This window comes from Ranitomeya variabilis, chromosome 6, assembly GCF_051348905.1.
Source record: "Ranitomeya variabilis isolate aRanVar5 chromosome 6, aRanVar5.hap1, whole genome shotgun sequence".
In the NCBI taxonomy this organism is placed as follows: Eukaryota; Metazoa; Chordata; class Amphibia; order Anura; family Dendrobatidae; genus Ranitomeya; species Ranitomeya variabilis.
The window spans coordinates 506,653,433-506,670,365 of record NC_135237.1 but is presented as its reverse complement, the minus strand read 5'-3'; the positions used below and the strand labels follow the sequence as shown (position 1 = coordinate 506,670,365).

The window sequence follows — 16,933 nt, the reverse complement described above, 5'->3', positions numbered from 1 at the left end:
TCCATGGCGAAGGGCAACATCTAAGATTATTGCAAGCCTTGTGTTTGCAATGTGGAAATTCCCAGTGGAAAGAGAGGATCAATGGACAGCACACGTAAAGGCGGGCCGAGGTGTGGAGGATTTAACTCCTTTGTAGCCCTAAGAGTTCCAGGCGATAACCTTTTGTTACTTACAGGAATATTTGAGTATAACCAAGTATTGCACACACTGCAGGAGTCAATTTTTTTTACTTCTCATTTTTTTGCTTAAAGGGACACTGTCACCCCCTCCAGCCGTTATAAACTAAAAGAGCCACCTTGTGCAGCAGTAATGCTGCAGTCTAACAAGGTGGCTCTTTTAGTTTTTGTTGCTGTTATTCCCAAAATAAAGCGTTTTATAATTTTGCCCAAATACCTATCTTTATACCTGGAGGCAGGTCTTTGAAGCGCCCAACTGCCGTCAGTCATCTCTTCTGGGGCGCTGGTCGCCGCCCCCTCAGCGATGTTTTCCTCTGAAATCCGGCGCCTGCGCTGTGCTCTTCTGCCTGGGGCAGGCGCATTGAGCATTGGCCGTCATAGCTCAGATGCCGGGTTCCGGACTGCATCTGTGCCATGCCTAGGAATCCCAGCCCCGCACTGTGCATAATAACCCGGCATCTGAGCTATGAGCTAAAAAGGTCACATGAGCTAAATTCATGACCTTCATGAGCTAAAAAGGTCACAGAGAGAGAAAATGTATATTGTAAGAAATTATGGATGCGCACATATTTTAGACCCCACGCTTTAATACAGTGTTCCCCAACTCCGGTCCTCAAGAGCCACCAACAGGTCATGTTTTCAGGATTTCCTTAGTATTGCACAGGTGATGCAATTATCACCTGTGCAATACTAAGGAGATACTGAAAACATGACCTGTTGGTGGCTCTTGAGGACCGGAGTTGGGGAACACTGCTTTAATACATAGACCATATGCTTGTCCTCCTTTGAATCGTAATAGGTGGCCATTAACTATTTTGAAGACCAGAGTAGTTATGTCTTCATATGTCGCACAAGTCCCTGGGACCTAGACTGTTCAGCAGTCAGATGGTGACCTTGCCTTTAATTTCTCAGGCCCAATGCCTCCTCTGAATGGCCTTCCCTTTAAACTCCTCCCCAGTGTCTATACTAGAGCTCATACACCTAATATTAACATCGGCCAAACCCACTGATCTTGGCCGTACCTGTTAACCGTTAGTATCTGTGTGTCCCAATTCTCCCCGATAGTAGATCTCTTTCAAGTGAAGGGTTTGCAGTGTTGGATTTCAGCGTGCTAGATCCTTTGGGTCAGTTTGGACAGACCGACAAGCGGCACAATACAACAGTCCATCAGTGAACGACTACTGATCTGCAGTCGTTTGAATGCCTGTTTACACGGTCATACCAAAGCAAAAGATCTGCACGGAGTGATCTATGCTTGATTGCTCTGTGCGCATAGGCTGAAATAGTTTCTGGAGTGCTAGTCCTGTTTACACAGGGTAATGGTGGGACAGATGATCTTTCATGTTGCATAAAAGATCATTTCACTCTATACGAGCGCTTTGTAAACTGACGATTATCAGGCGCAGCCTCCTGTTTACACAGAAAGATGATTGTGATTCATAATTGTTTGCATCAGTTTTTGTGTTAAATGTATACTTTTAATTTTACTGGCACTGTTTTTTTTCAATGTTACAATCTGGATAATAAAATATAAATGAGAAGTATTGCAATTTTAACACTGGCCATTTGGGCTATTTTAGTCTCTTAAGTTACTGCTCTTCTAGGAGATCCACATGTACATTAGCAGCAATAGACTCAGACTCTATGTTTTGTACTGAAGCACCTAATGAGGGTGTGCAAAGGTCATTGTGAAGAGAGGTGGGAGGTAAGGGCAGCTGTAACATCACCTATTGTGATTGGATATGGTGTTATCAGCTGTGTACAGAGATGTTACCTGTCATTGTAATCCTGCCTGTGATAAGGAGCCTGCTGAAAACTCTGCCTGAAAAGACAGAAACTATAAGTCTAAAGTAGCCTCAGTGGCCGGTGTGAAAATTACAAGTTTATTATTATTTTTTTTTAGCACTGATCATATTACATCATTCATTAATTCATTGCCATAAATGTTTTATAAATCCATGTTCTAATGTTTCTCCTTATGAACAGTGACACGCCAGTGGATGGAGACTTATAGGCCATGTAATGCTCGTCTGGGAAAATAAAGAGGCAATCTGAATATTTAATTTCCTGGAGTCACATTTCATATGTCTTCTTACACAGGCATGTCACTTTCCACAAGGGGAAATGTTACCCCTTACACCAGGGATGGGGAATCTTTTTTTCTACCAAGGGCCATTTGGATATTTATACCGTCCTTCGGGGGCCGTACAAACCCCGACCCCCACAAAGTACATGCCGACTCTGGCACTGGTGTCAGGACGTAATCTTTCATTGCATGCCCTCCAGTGTTCAATAGTGAACACTGTGTGTGTGTGCGCGCTAACAGAGCAAGAAGAAATTAATGAGCTGGTGGCAATTAAAATACAGCTCCCTACCCAAGAATGCGGTCCCCGATAAAAGGTCATCGAGGGCCGTAAATGGCCCCGGGACCTGAGGTTTCCCACCCCTGCCTTAGATCGTAGTCAAAGGCCTCTCATTCAGCCAAATCCGACCTCTTGCTTTGCTCTGAGGAGGGGCGACACCCCGAAACACTTGTCTGCAAATTGAGATTCGGGTTTGGCTTTTATCCTAAATCACGTGGCAAGGCTTGTTAAAGGGTCAGTATTGACTTTTAGGATTTCTGCTTCCAATAGGTGGCGCTAAATTTCAAGTCCTCTTCCTCTCTGAAGAGGTAATCAGCAAATTATAAATCCATGTAACACATTCCCTTTAAACAGATTTTGCGCATTAGATTGTCTCCAGTTTTACTGTAAGTTCTCAGAACGTCACTAAATAGACAAAACCTAACTTTAAAGCTCAAAGATACATGGAGCATCAACACTAAATATCAACGATACATGATTGATCTCACTCCAGAACTCCATTTTTAATAGCTTTCTATACCAATACTACCAAAAGTTCAGCACTGAGACCCTTCTCCCCCCCCCACCCGAAATATCCTGCTCGGCTGATCAAAGAACAGTGGGAAATGTATAATGATGGACGATCTTCACAGCCCTCACAAATATTTTATTAAGTGTGTAATCTATCTGATGAAACAGATTTTTTATAACTAGAATCATAGGGAAGTTGTCTAACCTTCCCAAGCACCACACAGCCGTTCCGTATCTGAATGCATAAAGTGCATCGTACTTTGGCAGTCGTTGGGGTCCTTTGAAGTGGTCAAACATTAATACCAGCGGGAGCAGAAAGTTTACACTTAATGTAGGGTTGTGCCTGCTGTACGTATACAGTGTAGGGTTACACATGTGCATGACTACATCGCCTTCAAAACGGGCTAATTGTACTTTAATTTGGTTTAAAGATATTTTGGAAATGACTCAAATTAAGCCCTTTCCTTGTTTACAGAAGATATTATCATTTTTTTCCCCTGGTGTATGGCTCAGGTTACAGATTCTCCACGCTTACAGTCATGGAACACAAGTTTGGGGAAATAAACATTGGGAATAACGACCTTCATGCCTCTTTATTTGCATTTCTCAGTTTGCAAAATATACGTATGTATAACATAAGGGCGTGTGTGTATGTATGTATATGTATATATATATGTATATATATATATATATATATATATATATATATATATATCTAATTTTACCTCTCAGACAAAAATTAAGAGTCCACTGCAAAATTTTGATTTTTCTCTTTATAGGTATATTTCTGAGTAAAATGTAAATTGTTTTTTTATTCTATAAACTGCTGACAACTTGTCTCCAAAGTTCCAAGCAATGAGTTTTGTATTTATTTTCTGAAAATGAAAAATGGTCAAAATAACAAAAAAATGCATTGCTTGCAGACCTCAAGTAATGCAAAAAAACCAGGTTCATAATCATTTAGAAACATCAATACTAATGTTTTAACTCAGGAAGAGTTCAGAAATCAATATTTTGTGGAGTAACCATGATTTTTAATCACAGCTTTCTTGTGTCTTGGCATGCTTTCCACCAGTCTTTCATACTGCTTTTGGGTGACCTTATGCCACTCCTGGTACAAAAATTTAAGCAGTTCTTTTTGATGGCTTGTGACTATCCATCTTCCTCTTGATTACATTCCAGAGGTTTTCAATGGGGTTCGGGTCTGAAGATCGGGCAGGCCATTGTCCTGCTGGAAGAAACAGTCCTCAGAGTTGGGGAACATTGCCTGAGCAGAAGGAATCAACTGTTTTTCCAGGATAACCTTGTATGCTGCTTGATTCATACGTCCTTCGCAAAGATTAACCTGCCCAATTCCAGCCTTGCTGAAGCATCCCCAGATCATCACCGATCCTCCACCAAATTTCACAGTGGGTGCAAGACACTGTGGCTTGTACACCTCTCCAGGTCTCCGTCTAACCATTCGACGACCAGGTGTTGGGCAAAGCTGAAATGTAGACTCATCAGAGATTACCTTACTCCATTCTTCTATGGTCCAATCCTTATGGTCTTTGGCAAACTCCAGCCTGGCTCTCCTTTGCTTCTCATTGATGAAAGGCTTTTTTCTAGCTTTACATGACTTGAGTCCTGCCTCTAGGAGCCTGTTACAAACTGTTCTTGCCGTGCACTTCACTCTAGCTGCCATATGCCATTCCTCTTTAGGTCAGTTGATCCTGCAGTTGCTGAGTGACATTCGAATAAGATGACGGTCCTCCTGGTCAGTGGAGGGTCGTTTTCTCCCTCTGCCAGTCTGTAGCTTTGTTGACCCCAATGTCTGCTGCTTGACTTTGTTGTAATGGACTGCCGTCTTAGAAATGTTAAGGATGGAGGCAACATGACACTCACTGTCACTCTGCTACTAAAGCCAGAATTGAGCCCTTTTTTTCCTTGCTCAAGACTTTTCTTTTCAACTCCTTTGGCATGGTAAAAAGTTATTTTTTCATTCCTATTACTTTTGGGATATTACTAGCACTTGTTTTGCCATCCAACTTGTCCTATTGCAAGAGGATTGTTTACACCACCGCAGGGTTTTTTTTATACTTTCCGTCATTAAATAAGAATTGGTTCAGGTGATCACCTAATCAGAGCACATTAAGTAGAATGAGGTGTACTGTGGTTGGAATTCAACTGACACTGGAATGGAATGGCTGTCAGACATGTAGAGAAGCTGATTTTTATAAAACTGCAGTGGTCTCTTAATTTTTGCCAGAACTGTATACTGCTAAAAAAAAAAAAATAAAGGGAACATTTAAACAACACAATGTAACTCCAAGTCAGTCACACTCCTGTGAAATCAGCCTGTCCAGCTATGAAGCAACACCGATTGTTAATCAGTTTGTCCTGCTGTTGTGCAAATGGACAGACAACAGGTAGAAAGGATAGTCAATTAGCAAGACCACCCCTATAAAGGAGTGGTTCTGCAGGGTGTGACCGCAAACCATTTCTCTACTTTCATCCTTTTTGGATGTTGTTTTGCTCACTTTTGCATTTTTTCATTGCGGTCACCCCTAAAGGTACAGTAGCATGAGGCGGTGTCTACAACTCTCAGAAGTTGCTCAGGTAGTGCAGCTCATCCAGGATGGCACAATAATGTTAGCTGTGGCAAGAAGGGTAGCTGTGTCTGTCAGCACAGTGTCCAGAGCATGAAGCAGATACCAGGAGACAGGCCCCAGTACACCAGGAGACGTGGAGGGGCCATAGGAGGGCAACAACCCAGCAGCAGGATCGCTACCTCCTCCATTGTGCAAGGAGGAACAGGAGGAGCACTACCAGAACCCTGCAAATGACCTGCAGCAAGCCACTAACATCCATGTGTCTGCTCAAACTGTCAGAAACAGACTCCATGAGGGCGGTATGAGGGCCCGACATCCACAAGCGGCTGTTGTGCTTACAGCTCAACACCTTGCAGGGCGATTGAAACTTGCCAGAGAACACCAAGATTAGAAGATTTGACATTGGTGCCCTGTGCTCTTCATAGACGAGAGCAGGTTCACACTGAGCACATGTGACCGTTGAGACAGAGTCTGGAAACGCCATGGAGAATTTTCTTCTGCCTGCAACTTCCTCCAGCATGACCGTTTTGTCAGTGGGTCAGTAGTGGTGTGGGGAGGGATTTCTTTGAAGGGTCGCACAGAACTCCTTTTGCTAGCCAGAGGTACCCTGACTGCTATTAGGTACCGGTATGAGATCCTCTGACCCATTTTGAAGCTGTATGCAGGTGCAGTGGGCCCTAGGTTCCTTTTGATGCATGACAGTGCAAGGGCTCATGAGGCTGAAGTGTCACTGGTTCCTGTTCCAGTTCCTGCATGATGAAGGCATTGATGTTATGGACTGGCCTGCCCGTTTCCCGGACCTGAATCCAGTCAAGTACATCTGGACATCATGTCTTTTTCCATTCGTCAGCGCTACTTTGCACCACAGATTGTCCAGGATTTGACTGATGCTTTAATCCAGGTCTTGAAGGAGATCCCTCAGGAGAATATCTGCCGCCTCATGAGTAGCATGCCCAGGCGTTTGTAAGGATGTCACATAGACATGTGGTGGCAACATACACTACTGAGCATCATTTTGTTGTCTTGAAGCATTTCCCCTGAAGTTGGATCAGCCTGTAATTTGATTTTCCACTTAGATTTTTGATCATATATATATATTTTTTTCTTAACACGTATTGCAATATGACTTATTGAATGTGTTTATCAGCGTAATAACTGATCAAAATAGATTTTTAGTTTTTTTATGTTCATAATATCATACCTTCAAGTTACCATGGGCTGAAGTTTTCGCATAGCCTGATGAACCGTATTGTTTCCCGCATGATTTCAGAAAATTCTAAGAATATCCTGGGTTCTTTGCTTTCGCTGTCTGACAACTTATTAGGGCTGTCATTTATAGGCCCCTATTGTTAAATTGGTAGCCTTTGATGTTAATCCCTGACTATTAGACTTATTAGGGTGCAGCCATATGGAAATATTCACAACTGAAAATTTTGCAGTTTGTTTCCATAGTGCTGTGGTTGTTTTTAAAAAACCGTAGCACATCTCATGCACATTGGAGAAAATTTCTGCCTAGAAAATTCTTAGTATGTCATTTTTTTTCTTGTGCTGAATTCATTGTGGATTTTGCACCTTGCAGTACAGAGCTTGAAATCCGCAAGAAATCTGCAACAAAGTCCACAGCTGAATTTGCACGTAACACATGTGGATTATGTCTCAGGAAACATCTTCAGCAAATCGTACATGTGTAAAATTGTTCTTAGGACTCATTCAGACAGCCATTTTTCACGTATAAAACATGTACCCATTATAATTTATAGAGCTGAAAAACGCTAAAGGTTGCACCATGATTTACCAAGAATGATTATTCTAGAACATTGAAAATGCATTACTGCCATAGAAAATAGGAACAGAAGGAAAGAAACGCTATTTAATGTACACATGAAATCTTTATCTGCAAAAATTGCTATGAAAAAAGGAAGGTACTAGGCCAGTATATGTGAGCCCAATTGAAACATCAAGGCGTCCTTTGTAAATTTGATCACTGTCCTGTATTGCCATTTCTCCTGGGCAAAAAAGCCTGCAACTTATAGGTCAGGAGTGGACCAGCTAACTACTTAAAATCACCTGTGGCTACTGGGAGTGGGAGTGCACATGTCCAAAAAGGCTTAATACAAATAGAGAGAAAAAAGGCCTAATACTAATGGAGAAAAAGACCAGCACATCCAAGCTAGTGTGAACAGGCACCAACCAAAAAAAGCATATAAGTTGAAAAACGATAAAGGTTGCACCATGATTTACCAAGAATGATTACTATATAACATTGAAAATGCATTACTGCCATAGAAAATGGGAAAGCGCTATATACGTGTATTGTACACATGAAATATTTATCTGCAGAAATTGCTATGAAAAAAGGAAGGTACTTCGCGCATAGATTGGCCAATATGTGAGCCCAATCGCCACGTCATGGCGTCCTTCGTAATTGGGTCCCTGTCCTGTTTTGTCACCTTTCCTGGGTAAAAAAGCCTACAATTTATGGGTCTTCTTACATAGGACGAGCGCTTTGGTGGATTTATGCGTTCGGTGAGTATAACTGCGTTTTATTAAATAAAAAAGTGAAAGTGTTTTGTTTTATTTCTAATAAAGGACTTTATTCTGGCTGTGTTTTTACTAATCCTATGGTTGTATGGTAAATAATGGATAGGTGTCTTTTGCCTCTCCGTTACTAAGCTGTGGGTTTGATGTCACCTGAAAATAGAAAAAGTGACATCAACCCCACAAATATGAACCCCACTTGCCACCCCTACAGGGCAAGTGGAAAGAGCCGGGTAAAGTGCCAGAATTGGCGCATCTAATAGATTGGCCTTTTCTGAGCAGCTGCAGGCTGCTATTTTTAAGCTGGGGGGGCATTATCCATGGCCCCTTACCAGCCTGAGAATACTAGCCCCCAGCTGTCTGCTTTAACAAGGTTGCTTGTCAAAAATCGGGGGACCCCATGCCGTTTTTTTAAATTATTTATTTAAATAATAAAAAAAATATGACGTGGGGACCCCTCTATTCTTGATAACTAGCCTTACTGAAGCTGGCAGCTGAGGGTTGCAGCCCCCATCTGTGAGTTTTGCCTTGCTGGTTATCAAAAATACAGGGAAACCAATGTCGTTTTTTTCTTCTTAAATTACCTATCGAATAGGGCTGCGTGGCACTCCACTTTTGAAAAGGGTGCACGAATAGGATACCATCTTGGGACTTTTTTTTAAATTTATTTACAGCTCAGGAGCAGCTGATGAATACGTTCATCTACCCTTCCTGCTCTCGCTGTTATTAGCTGCAGCAAGTGTCGGATGATGGGAGCAGTAGTCCCATCAGCTGACACCACTGACTGGAGGTAAACTTTATACTTCCGATCACAGCTGAGTGCCCACGCTGTGGGAACTGCGGCTCTCTGACCGGCGGGGATGATTTCACCGCCGATCAGAAGTAGTGTTTACCGCACTGCCATGCACATGGCAGCATGACAAACACCCGGTGTTCGGGCAGTCGAACCCGAACAGTAACACGGATTTCCTGGTGAAGTCCATGTTCGGTGTCCGTGCCCGAACAGTAGGTATTCGGTACGGACGCCAAACTTTACTGTTCGGTTTGCCCATCTTTAGTGCAGATTACTTGTGTGGTGTCTACTGTAAATGTTTAAGAAAATTTAGTTTTAATCACCAAAAACGTCACATTGGTCTGTGTGCAGCCCACTGTGTACACTGAGCAGTACACAAGTATTGCATCATGTTGTTTTATTTTTATATAAGTTTTGCACTTATTTTCGTCTAAGTGTGACAAAGCACATGACAGCACTTAGTTTGTGTTGTAATAATAAATGTCTGTATTTTCCTTGCAGCACATATTTATCAAAAATGCTAAACCCGTATCAATTCTCCGAGACCTCATCACAGAAGCAATGGATATCAAGGCGAAAAGACATGAGGAGCAGCAAAGAGAACTCGAGGAGGAGGACGAAAATTCAGTAAGTCCTTGTAATCTTACAAGAAATGACATGTTTTGACATTGAATATTTTGATACTTATTTTTTTATTAAGATTTAATTTTTTTTTATTCTGGTCATTTTGGACTTGTTCAACATCCTGTAGCGATTTTTATGTTGATGTGAGTATATATTTATTCACTGCCCATTTTGTAATTTATTTCCTAGTTTTTCCAGTATACAGCACTTCACGTGATTATTTATATTTATAGGTGCCGAAATGGTTTGATCACCAGTACCAGGCTGTATGCACATCACCAATTTTCTAAGTAAATCTATTTCTAAAGGTGCTGTTGATATGAAATTCTCACCAGATGTCAGTAGCAACCCATCCAATCCACACAGGCAAATCAAACCATAGATTTCCAAAATGTATGTGTAATAATGAGAAATGGGATAAAAGTATTCAATACCTGAAGAAAGAGAGTTGCAAAAATCCATGGAAAGTCTTGACACAAGCTGGAATCTATTAGAAAGCAAGCATACCATTTATTGAAAAATAATATTAACTGGTTCAACTGATTGCCCATTAAAAAATGTTTCATTACCAAGGTGCCGCACAAGAAACCTCTCGTGATGGGTAGAATTGGTGAGCTGTCTCAAGACCTTTGCAACCTTGGTGTTGTAAAACATACTAATGGTATTGTTTACAAAATAATTTTTAATTTACTGAAGGTTCCAGTTGGGAACATAATCCGGAAGTGTAAAGAACATAATTTCACCATAAACCGGCTACGACCATGTGCAAGATTTCAGCCAGAGGAGTGAAAAAAACATTATCAGAAGAGCAGCAAGAAAGAACCAAGGAGCAGCTGTGGAGAGCTACAGAAAGGCTTGGAAACAGCAAGTACAATTGTTTATAAGAAAACTATAAGTAATGGACTCGACCTTCATGGCATGCATGCACGCTCACCAACCAAGACTCCATTGCTGAACAAAAAGCATGTTCAAGTGCGTTTTAAAGTTTGCTCAACAACATTTAGACAAGCTGGTGAAGAAGTGGGAGAATATAATCTGGTCAGATTAGAACAATATTGAACTCTTTGGATGCCATAATACACACTGTTTGGAGGCCAAAACGCACTGCATATCACCCCAAAAACATCATACCAACAGTGAAGTTTGGAGGTGGGAACATCATTGTGTGTGACTGTCTTTCAGCATACGCTGCTGGCAAACTTCATGTATTTGAAAGAAGGATGAAAGGACAGATGTACCGAGCAGGGCTGTGGAGTCTGAGTCAGAGCCCATTTTGGTTGAGTCGGAGTTGGTGTCATGGAAATTGAGGAGTCGGATGTTTGGCTTACCGACTCCACAGCCCTGGTACTGAGGCATTCTTGATCAACATCTGCTGTCATCCACTAGGATGATGAAGATGAAGTGAGGATGGACATTTCAGCAAAAGAATGATCCCAAACACACAACCAAGGAAACTTTTAATTTGTTAATTTTAAAGAAAATAAAGCTGCTGAATATCTGAGCCAATCACCGGACCTGAATCCAAGAGAAAATGTATGGAAGGAGCTAACGCTCAGAGATCATAGAAGGAGCCCACGGAAACCTCAGGACTTGAAGAGTATGTGAAGAATTGGCCAAAATCACACTTGAGCAATGACTGCGACTAGTCTCTCATTACAGGAGGTGTCTTGTAGCTGTCATCACCAACAAAGTCTTTTGTACGTAGTTTTAAATAAGTTTCTTTAAGGGTGTTCAATACTTTTTCCCCTGTGTGATTTCTCATTATTACACAATTTAAGTTATGGATAGATATGGTTTGATTTCTTTGCCTGTGTTGATTGGTTGGATTGTTACCGACGTGGTGAGAATTTCATGTCAATAGCACCTTTAGAAATATATTTACTTAGAAAATTGGTGATGTGTTTAATACATGCATACATCCTGGTACTGATAACCAAGCCAGACATGTGCCTGCATAGCTTGTGCTCATCATTACAGAATAGGGTTCTGCTACCGACAAGACGGCATGTAGGGAATGGTTCCTGGCATTTTGTCAGCAGGATTAATCAGCAGGATGATCTGCATCATCATCAGCAACAACCATGTCCTCTAATCCCGATAACTGAGCACTTCAACAGGATACAGTTTCATTGTTAGGAAATGTAGTCATTATGTTTGTGTTGGTAATGCTGTGCGTTGTGGAGGTAGTCAGGAAGAGGCTGACATACCCAGTTCTGCTGAAAGTAAAATCAAAGAAGCTGGACAGGTTTGTACCTATGGAAATCATGGTGCTTGCTTGTGTATATAGCTCTTCAATGTGTGATTTTCCTTCCTGCCATGCTTTTCCCATGTTTGGAGTTCACGTGTAACCATTTTGTTTTGTTGAATGGTTTTTATCTTTTCATTATATTAGTAACCATTACGTCTGCTTTTATTGACTATGGTCGGGTACATTGTAGTTGGCACATTTCGCATTGGCTTCATATAAACAGCAATGCAGTTGACTTATTTTGCATGTCTGCCCCCCACCCTAATGTTTCTTATCCAAAACAGCAGCAAGGAATTCTCCTCCTATTTCCAGCTAGGGTTCCTCCTGAGCGGTGTTTGCCTACAGAGCAACGACCTTTTAAACAAAGTCAAAATAGGTTTCCAATGATGTTTTCAGCAGTTCGTAGTGCCACCATACACGATGCAGGCTAGAAAGGAATAGTGCCAGGCAATATAAAGTGGTTGTCGAAGCATAGGTATTGGATTACCTATGTACAGAATAGCTCAATAGCAGATCATTGGTGGTTAATACCCAATACCTCCACCGATCGTCTGTGTTTTGTTTTACTGGCGGCTGGATGTTGTTATCACCTTAAATAGAGGCGCTGAGCACATCTCCATGCCAAGTGTAGGGGCCATTGCTGGCTGCTCTCCATGCCAAGTGTAGGGGCCATTGCTGGCTACTCTCCATGCCAAGTGTAGGGGCCATTGCTGGCTACTCTCCATGCCAAGTGTAGGGGCCATTGCTGGCTGCTCTCCATGCCAAGTGTAGGGGCCAATGCTGGCTGCTTTCCATGCCAAGTGTAGGGGCCATTGCTGGCTGCTCTCCATGCCAAGTGTAGGGGCCATTGCTGGCTGCTCTCCATGCCAAGTGTAGGGGCCATTGCTGGCTGCTCTCCATGCCAAGTGTAGGGGCCATTGCTGGCTGCTCTCCATGCCAAGTGTAGGGGCCATTGCTGGCTGCTCTCCATGCCAAGTGTAGGGGCCATTGCTGGCTCCTCTCTATGCCAAGTGTAGGGGCCATTGCTGGCTGCTCTCCATGCCAAGTGTAGGGGCCATTGCTGGCTACTCTCCATGCCAAGTGTAGGGGCCATTGCTGGCTCCTCTCCTTGCCAAGTGTAGGGGCCATTGCTGGCTGCTCTCCATGCCAAGTGTAGGGGCCATTGCTGGCTGCTCTCCATGCCAAGTGTAGGGGCCATTGCTGGCTGCTCTCCTTGCCAAGTGTAGGGGCCATTGCTGGCTACTCTCCATGCCAAGTGTAGGGGCCATTGCTGGCTCCTCTCCATGCCAAGTGTAGGGGCCATTGCTGGCTGCTCTCCATGCCAAGTGTAGGGGCCATTGCTGGCTGCTCTCCATGCCAAGTGTAGGGGCCATTGCTGGCTGCTCTCCATGCCAAGTGTAGGGGCCATTGCTGGCTGCTCTCCATGCCAAGTGTAGGGGCCATTGCTGGCTGCTCTCCATGCCAAGTGTAGGGGCCATTGCTGGCTGCTCTCCATGCCAAGTGTAGGGGCCATTGCTGGCTGCTCTCCATGCCAAGTGTAGGGGCCATTGCTGGCTGCTCTCCATGCCAAGTGTAGGGGCCATTGCTGGCTGCTCTCCATGCCAAGTGTAGGGGCCATTGCTGGCTACTCTCCATGCCAAGTGTAGGGGCCATTGCTGGCTCCTCTCCTTGCCAAGTGTAGGGGCCATTGCTGGCTGCTCTCCATGCCAAGTGTAGGGGCCATTGCTGGCTGCTCTCCATGCCAAGTGTAGGGGCCATTGCTGGCTGCTCTCCATGCCAAGTGTAGGGGCCATTGCTGGCTCCTCTCCATGCCAAGTGTAGGGGCCATTGCTGGCTGCTCTCCATGCCAAGTGTAGGGGCCATTGCTGGCTCCTCTCCTTGCCAAGTGTAGGGGCCATTGCTGGCTGCTCTCCATGCCAAGTGTAGGGGCCATTGCTGGCTGCTCTCCATGCCAAGTGTAGGGGCCATTGCTGGCTCCTCTCCTTGCCAAGTGTAGGGGCCATTGCTGGCTGCTCTCCATGCCAAGTGTAGGGGCCATTGCTGGCTGCTCTCCATGCCAAGTGTAGGGGCCATTGCTGGCTGCTCTCCATGCCAAGTGTAGGGGCCATTGCTGGCTGCTCTCCATGCCAAGTGTAGGGGCCATTGCTGGCTACTGCTGCACATCGTCTATAGAGGAGTCGGAGCTGTGCTGCAGGATTCAGCTGCTGCTGCTACACTTTAAATGGTGTTTTAAGCCTAGTAGCTTCATTCAATCTGTTACATCCAGCCTCTGCCAGAGCAAAGCTAGCTGGTTAGTGGGTGTGCCGGGCATCGGACCCTCACAATCTGCTTTTCATGAGCTCTCCTGTATATAGGTCATGGAATACATGTAACCCATTTACAAGAAGGAAAATATGCATAAATATATTCACCTGGTTCCCACTACTTCTAGATCTCCTATATGTGAAAGCCAGGTACAGTAGGTACAAGATCTGCCCCATGTTCAGTCTTCTCCCTTTGTTCATTAATCTTTTAGATAAAAGTAAATGGGGACTTCAATAGTGCGTCAACCTGGCCAGACTTTAGGTCGTAAAATGAGCACAGATTGACTATACAGAAGATTACACAGTCCGGTAAACTTTGGTATAGGCAGAACCATTACTAGTACTAGTGTTTGTGTCCTCGTACAGTATCACAGTACACAGGGCAACGTGCGGCCACTAAGGATGATTATTTTGTGTTGTCCTAAACGATTCAGTCACCCTACAGATGAACAGTCTGCTCGTTCATCAGATCTCATGTTTACACGGGTTGATTATCGGGGATGTGCATTCTCCAACCATCTCCTTGTCTAAATAGACCATTAGATTCGTCAGATCACTCATCGATTACTTTGCTGAAAAGATGCTGACTACTCTTACCATCCATCGGACCACCTGTCCATGTACGAGGGCTGGCCAGTATGGGGTACATTTCTATCAAAGTGTACCCAGTTACCTTATATCTCCTCTTGTAAGATTTTAAGAAGGTTGTGCCACAATGGACAATGATTACCCGTGTGTTAGTGCGAGTCGATTTGCAGGAAGTCAGTAATATGTAGCCGCTGGACGGGAGTCCTAAGTTTCGCCTCCTACTGCCTGGCATCCGCGGCTCTTCTTTTGATTAGTCAGCCTGGTGAGATGTCGGGAAAGGTCAGCTAAACAAAATACAGGCTAAAGATGCCATCCAGCAGGGGGTGATACTTAGGGTTCCTGTCAATGTGCCAGAGATAACGGACGTGGCCCACGAACTGGGTCCTGCGAGTCGATGCGCACCTAGTCTGTGAATTGTCCAAAAGGTGGGAGATAACAGTATAATTATTGGGGGTCTCACAGACCACTGCGATGGAGGGCTTTAGCCCGTTGATCTGTGTCACTGCATGACCGTAGTGTAGAGGAGGAATTTGTATTTAGCGGTGGTCACTCACTTACCCCGCTGCTCCATTGAATGTCTGGCGAAAACTGATGGAAACTGCTCCAAGTTTCTTACTCCAGTGTTCCAGTGATCATGGGGGTCCCAGCAGTGGAACCCCCAGCAGTGGAACCCCCAGCGATCAGACTTTTATCACTTGTGCAATGAATAGATAATGTCCATTTTGGAACAACCCTTTTACAGAGATCGCCATTTTTTGTCCATTCTTTTTGGGAAAGCTGGGTGATGATCAATGCAGCCTATACTACGAGGATATCCCCCAGCTCCCCGAGATGCATTAATACTGAGCAAGCGTGCTTGGATAAGGTGTTATATGAGCATGCTCGTGTCCTTATCAGGTATTTTTTTTTTTTTTGAAAAATATACTCGAGTCCCCGCGGCTGCATGTCTCGTGGCTATTCGACAGCCGCAACTCATACAGGGGTTGCCTGTTTGTTAGACAATCCCTGTTGAACAGCCGCGGCGACCTGGGCATATTATTTGAGTACGCCGAAATACTCTATTAGCACTCGAGCATGCTCAGATAACACCTTATCCGAGCACGCTCGCACTCATCACTAAAATCTCTGCTTCAGCGTGAATTATTCTGTCCCCCATGCACTGCGATATATAGAATTACACATGTACAAAACCTCAAATAGCCATTACCAGTTTCCATGTCGGGCCCATGAGACGAGCACGGGCCGCTCCACACTGCGCTCCTTATTTTGCACCGTTTCCTCCCTTGTGTACGTTGGCACCCCTGCCTGTACCTCTTACCTCCTTTCCTATAAATGATAGATTCGGGGCTAAACCAGTCCTCAGTATTCAGCGAGAACACAGAAAAAACAAAGCCGAGTGACCCTGTTCTTTAAGGTAATAAATATTTGGCCGTTTTCCCTGCAATCTGTCATGAACTGAGGTCTGATTGTGATACATTCCACCGCACAGCTGCTTGACCTCCTGAATCAAAATCCTATCCAAAAAATTAAAATTCTCTAGAAGAGGCCAGTCATAGTCAGTATGCTTAAACTAACATTTAAGCGTTCAGATCTCCGTTACCCCCCCTGTAGAATACTTTGCTTGCCGTTTTCTGCTAATTAAAAAAATCTGTTTACTTACCTCAGCACCTATCAAAACATGTCAGGCTGTCAGAAGAAGTTTCCATCATAGCGCTCACACCAGTAAGATGTACCCGGAGCGGCAGCCCTGTGTAACGGGCTCATACACTCACCTTAAAGGGCCTTCTTCTGTGGAGCAAATCGGAACTTGTCGTCTTATCTGTTAGTTCCATTCCATCATCTTCTTCTGGGGGCTCAGACATGGATCTACTCTATTAGATTAATGGTATTTTTTATGTGTTTAGCTTAGAAATCCCAGTCCCATGTGTTATTTTCGGAAATACTGATTTATTAGTGGACACTGCTTGTAATAGGCAAAGGAGAAAAGGAGAATCCCCATGTCTTTCCCTGGAAGATGTGGCGTGTCCTTGTATTAGGCAGACGTCCCACTAATTACGGCAGGTTCATATAGCCGTGTCATATACAGACTGATCAAGGGTCTCTTGCCCCAAACTTACACCTTACATATGCCTGTGAAGCTTTCCGTTCAAGTCCGAAGTCCCATGGTCAGACCAGGCATTTCGCGCTGAAATACTTTTG

General features: G+C 43.9%; 1 protein-coding gene across 2 annotated transcripts in view; it reads left to right on the top strand.

Annotated features, from left to right (window-relative positions):
* STK3 (serine/threonine kinase 3) overlaps positions 1-16,933 on the top strand; it is a 252,731-nt gene that overhangs the window by 135,368 nt on the left and 100,430 nt on the right. For both annotated transcript variants that reach the window (XR_013217065.1, XM_077270873.1), the window contains exon 8: positions 9,473-9,598. Coding sequence is in view for 1 of the 2 variants with exons in the window: in XM_077270873.1 (XP_077126988.1) it covers positions 9,473-9,598 (126 nt within the window). In the remaining variant the exon portion in view is untranslated. The remainder of the gene's footprint in view (positions 1-9,472; positions 9,599-16,933) is intronic.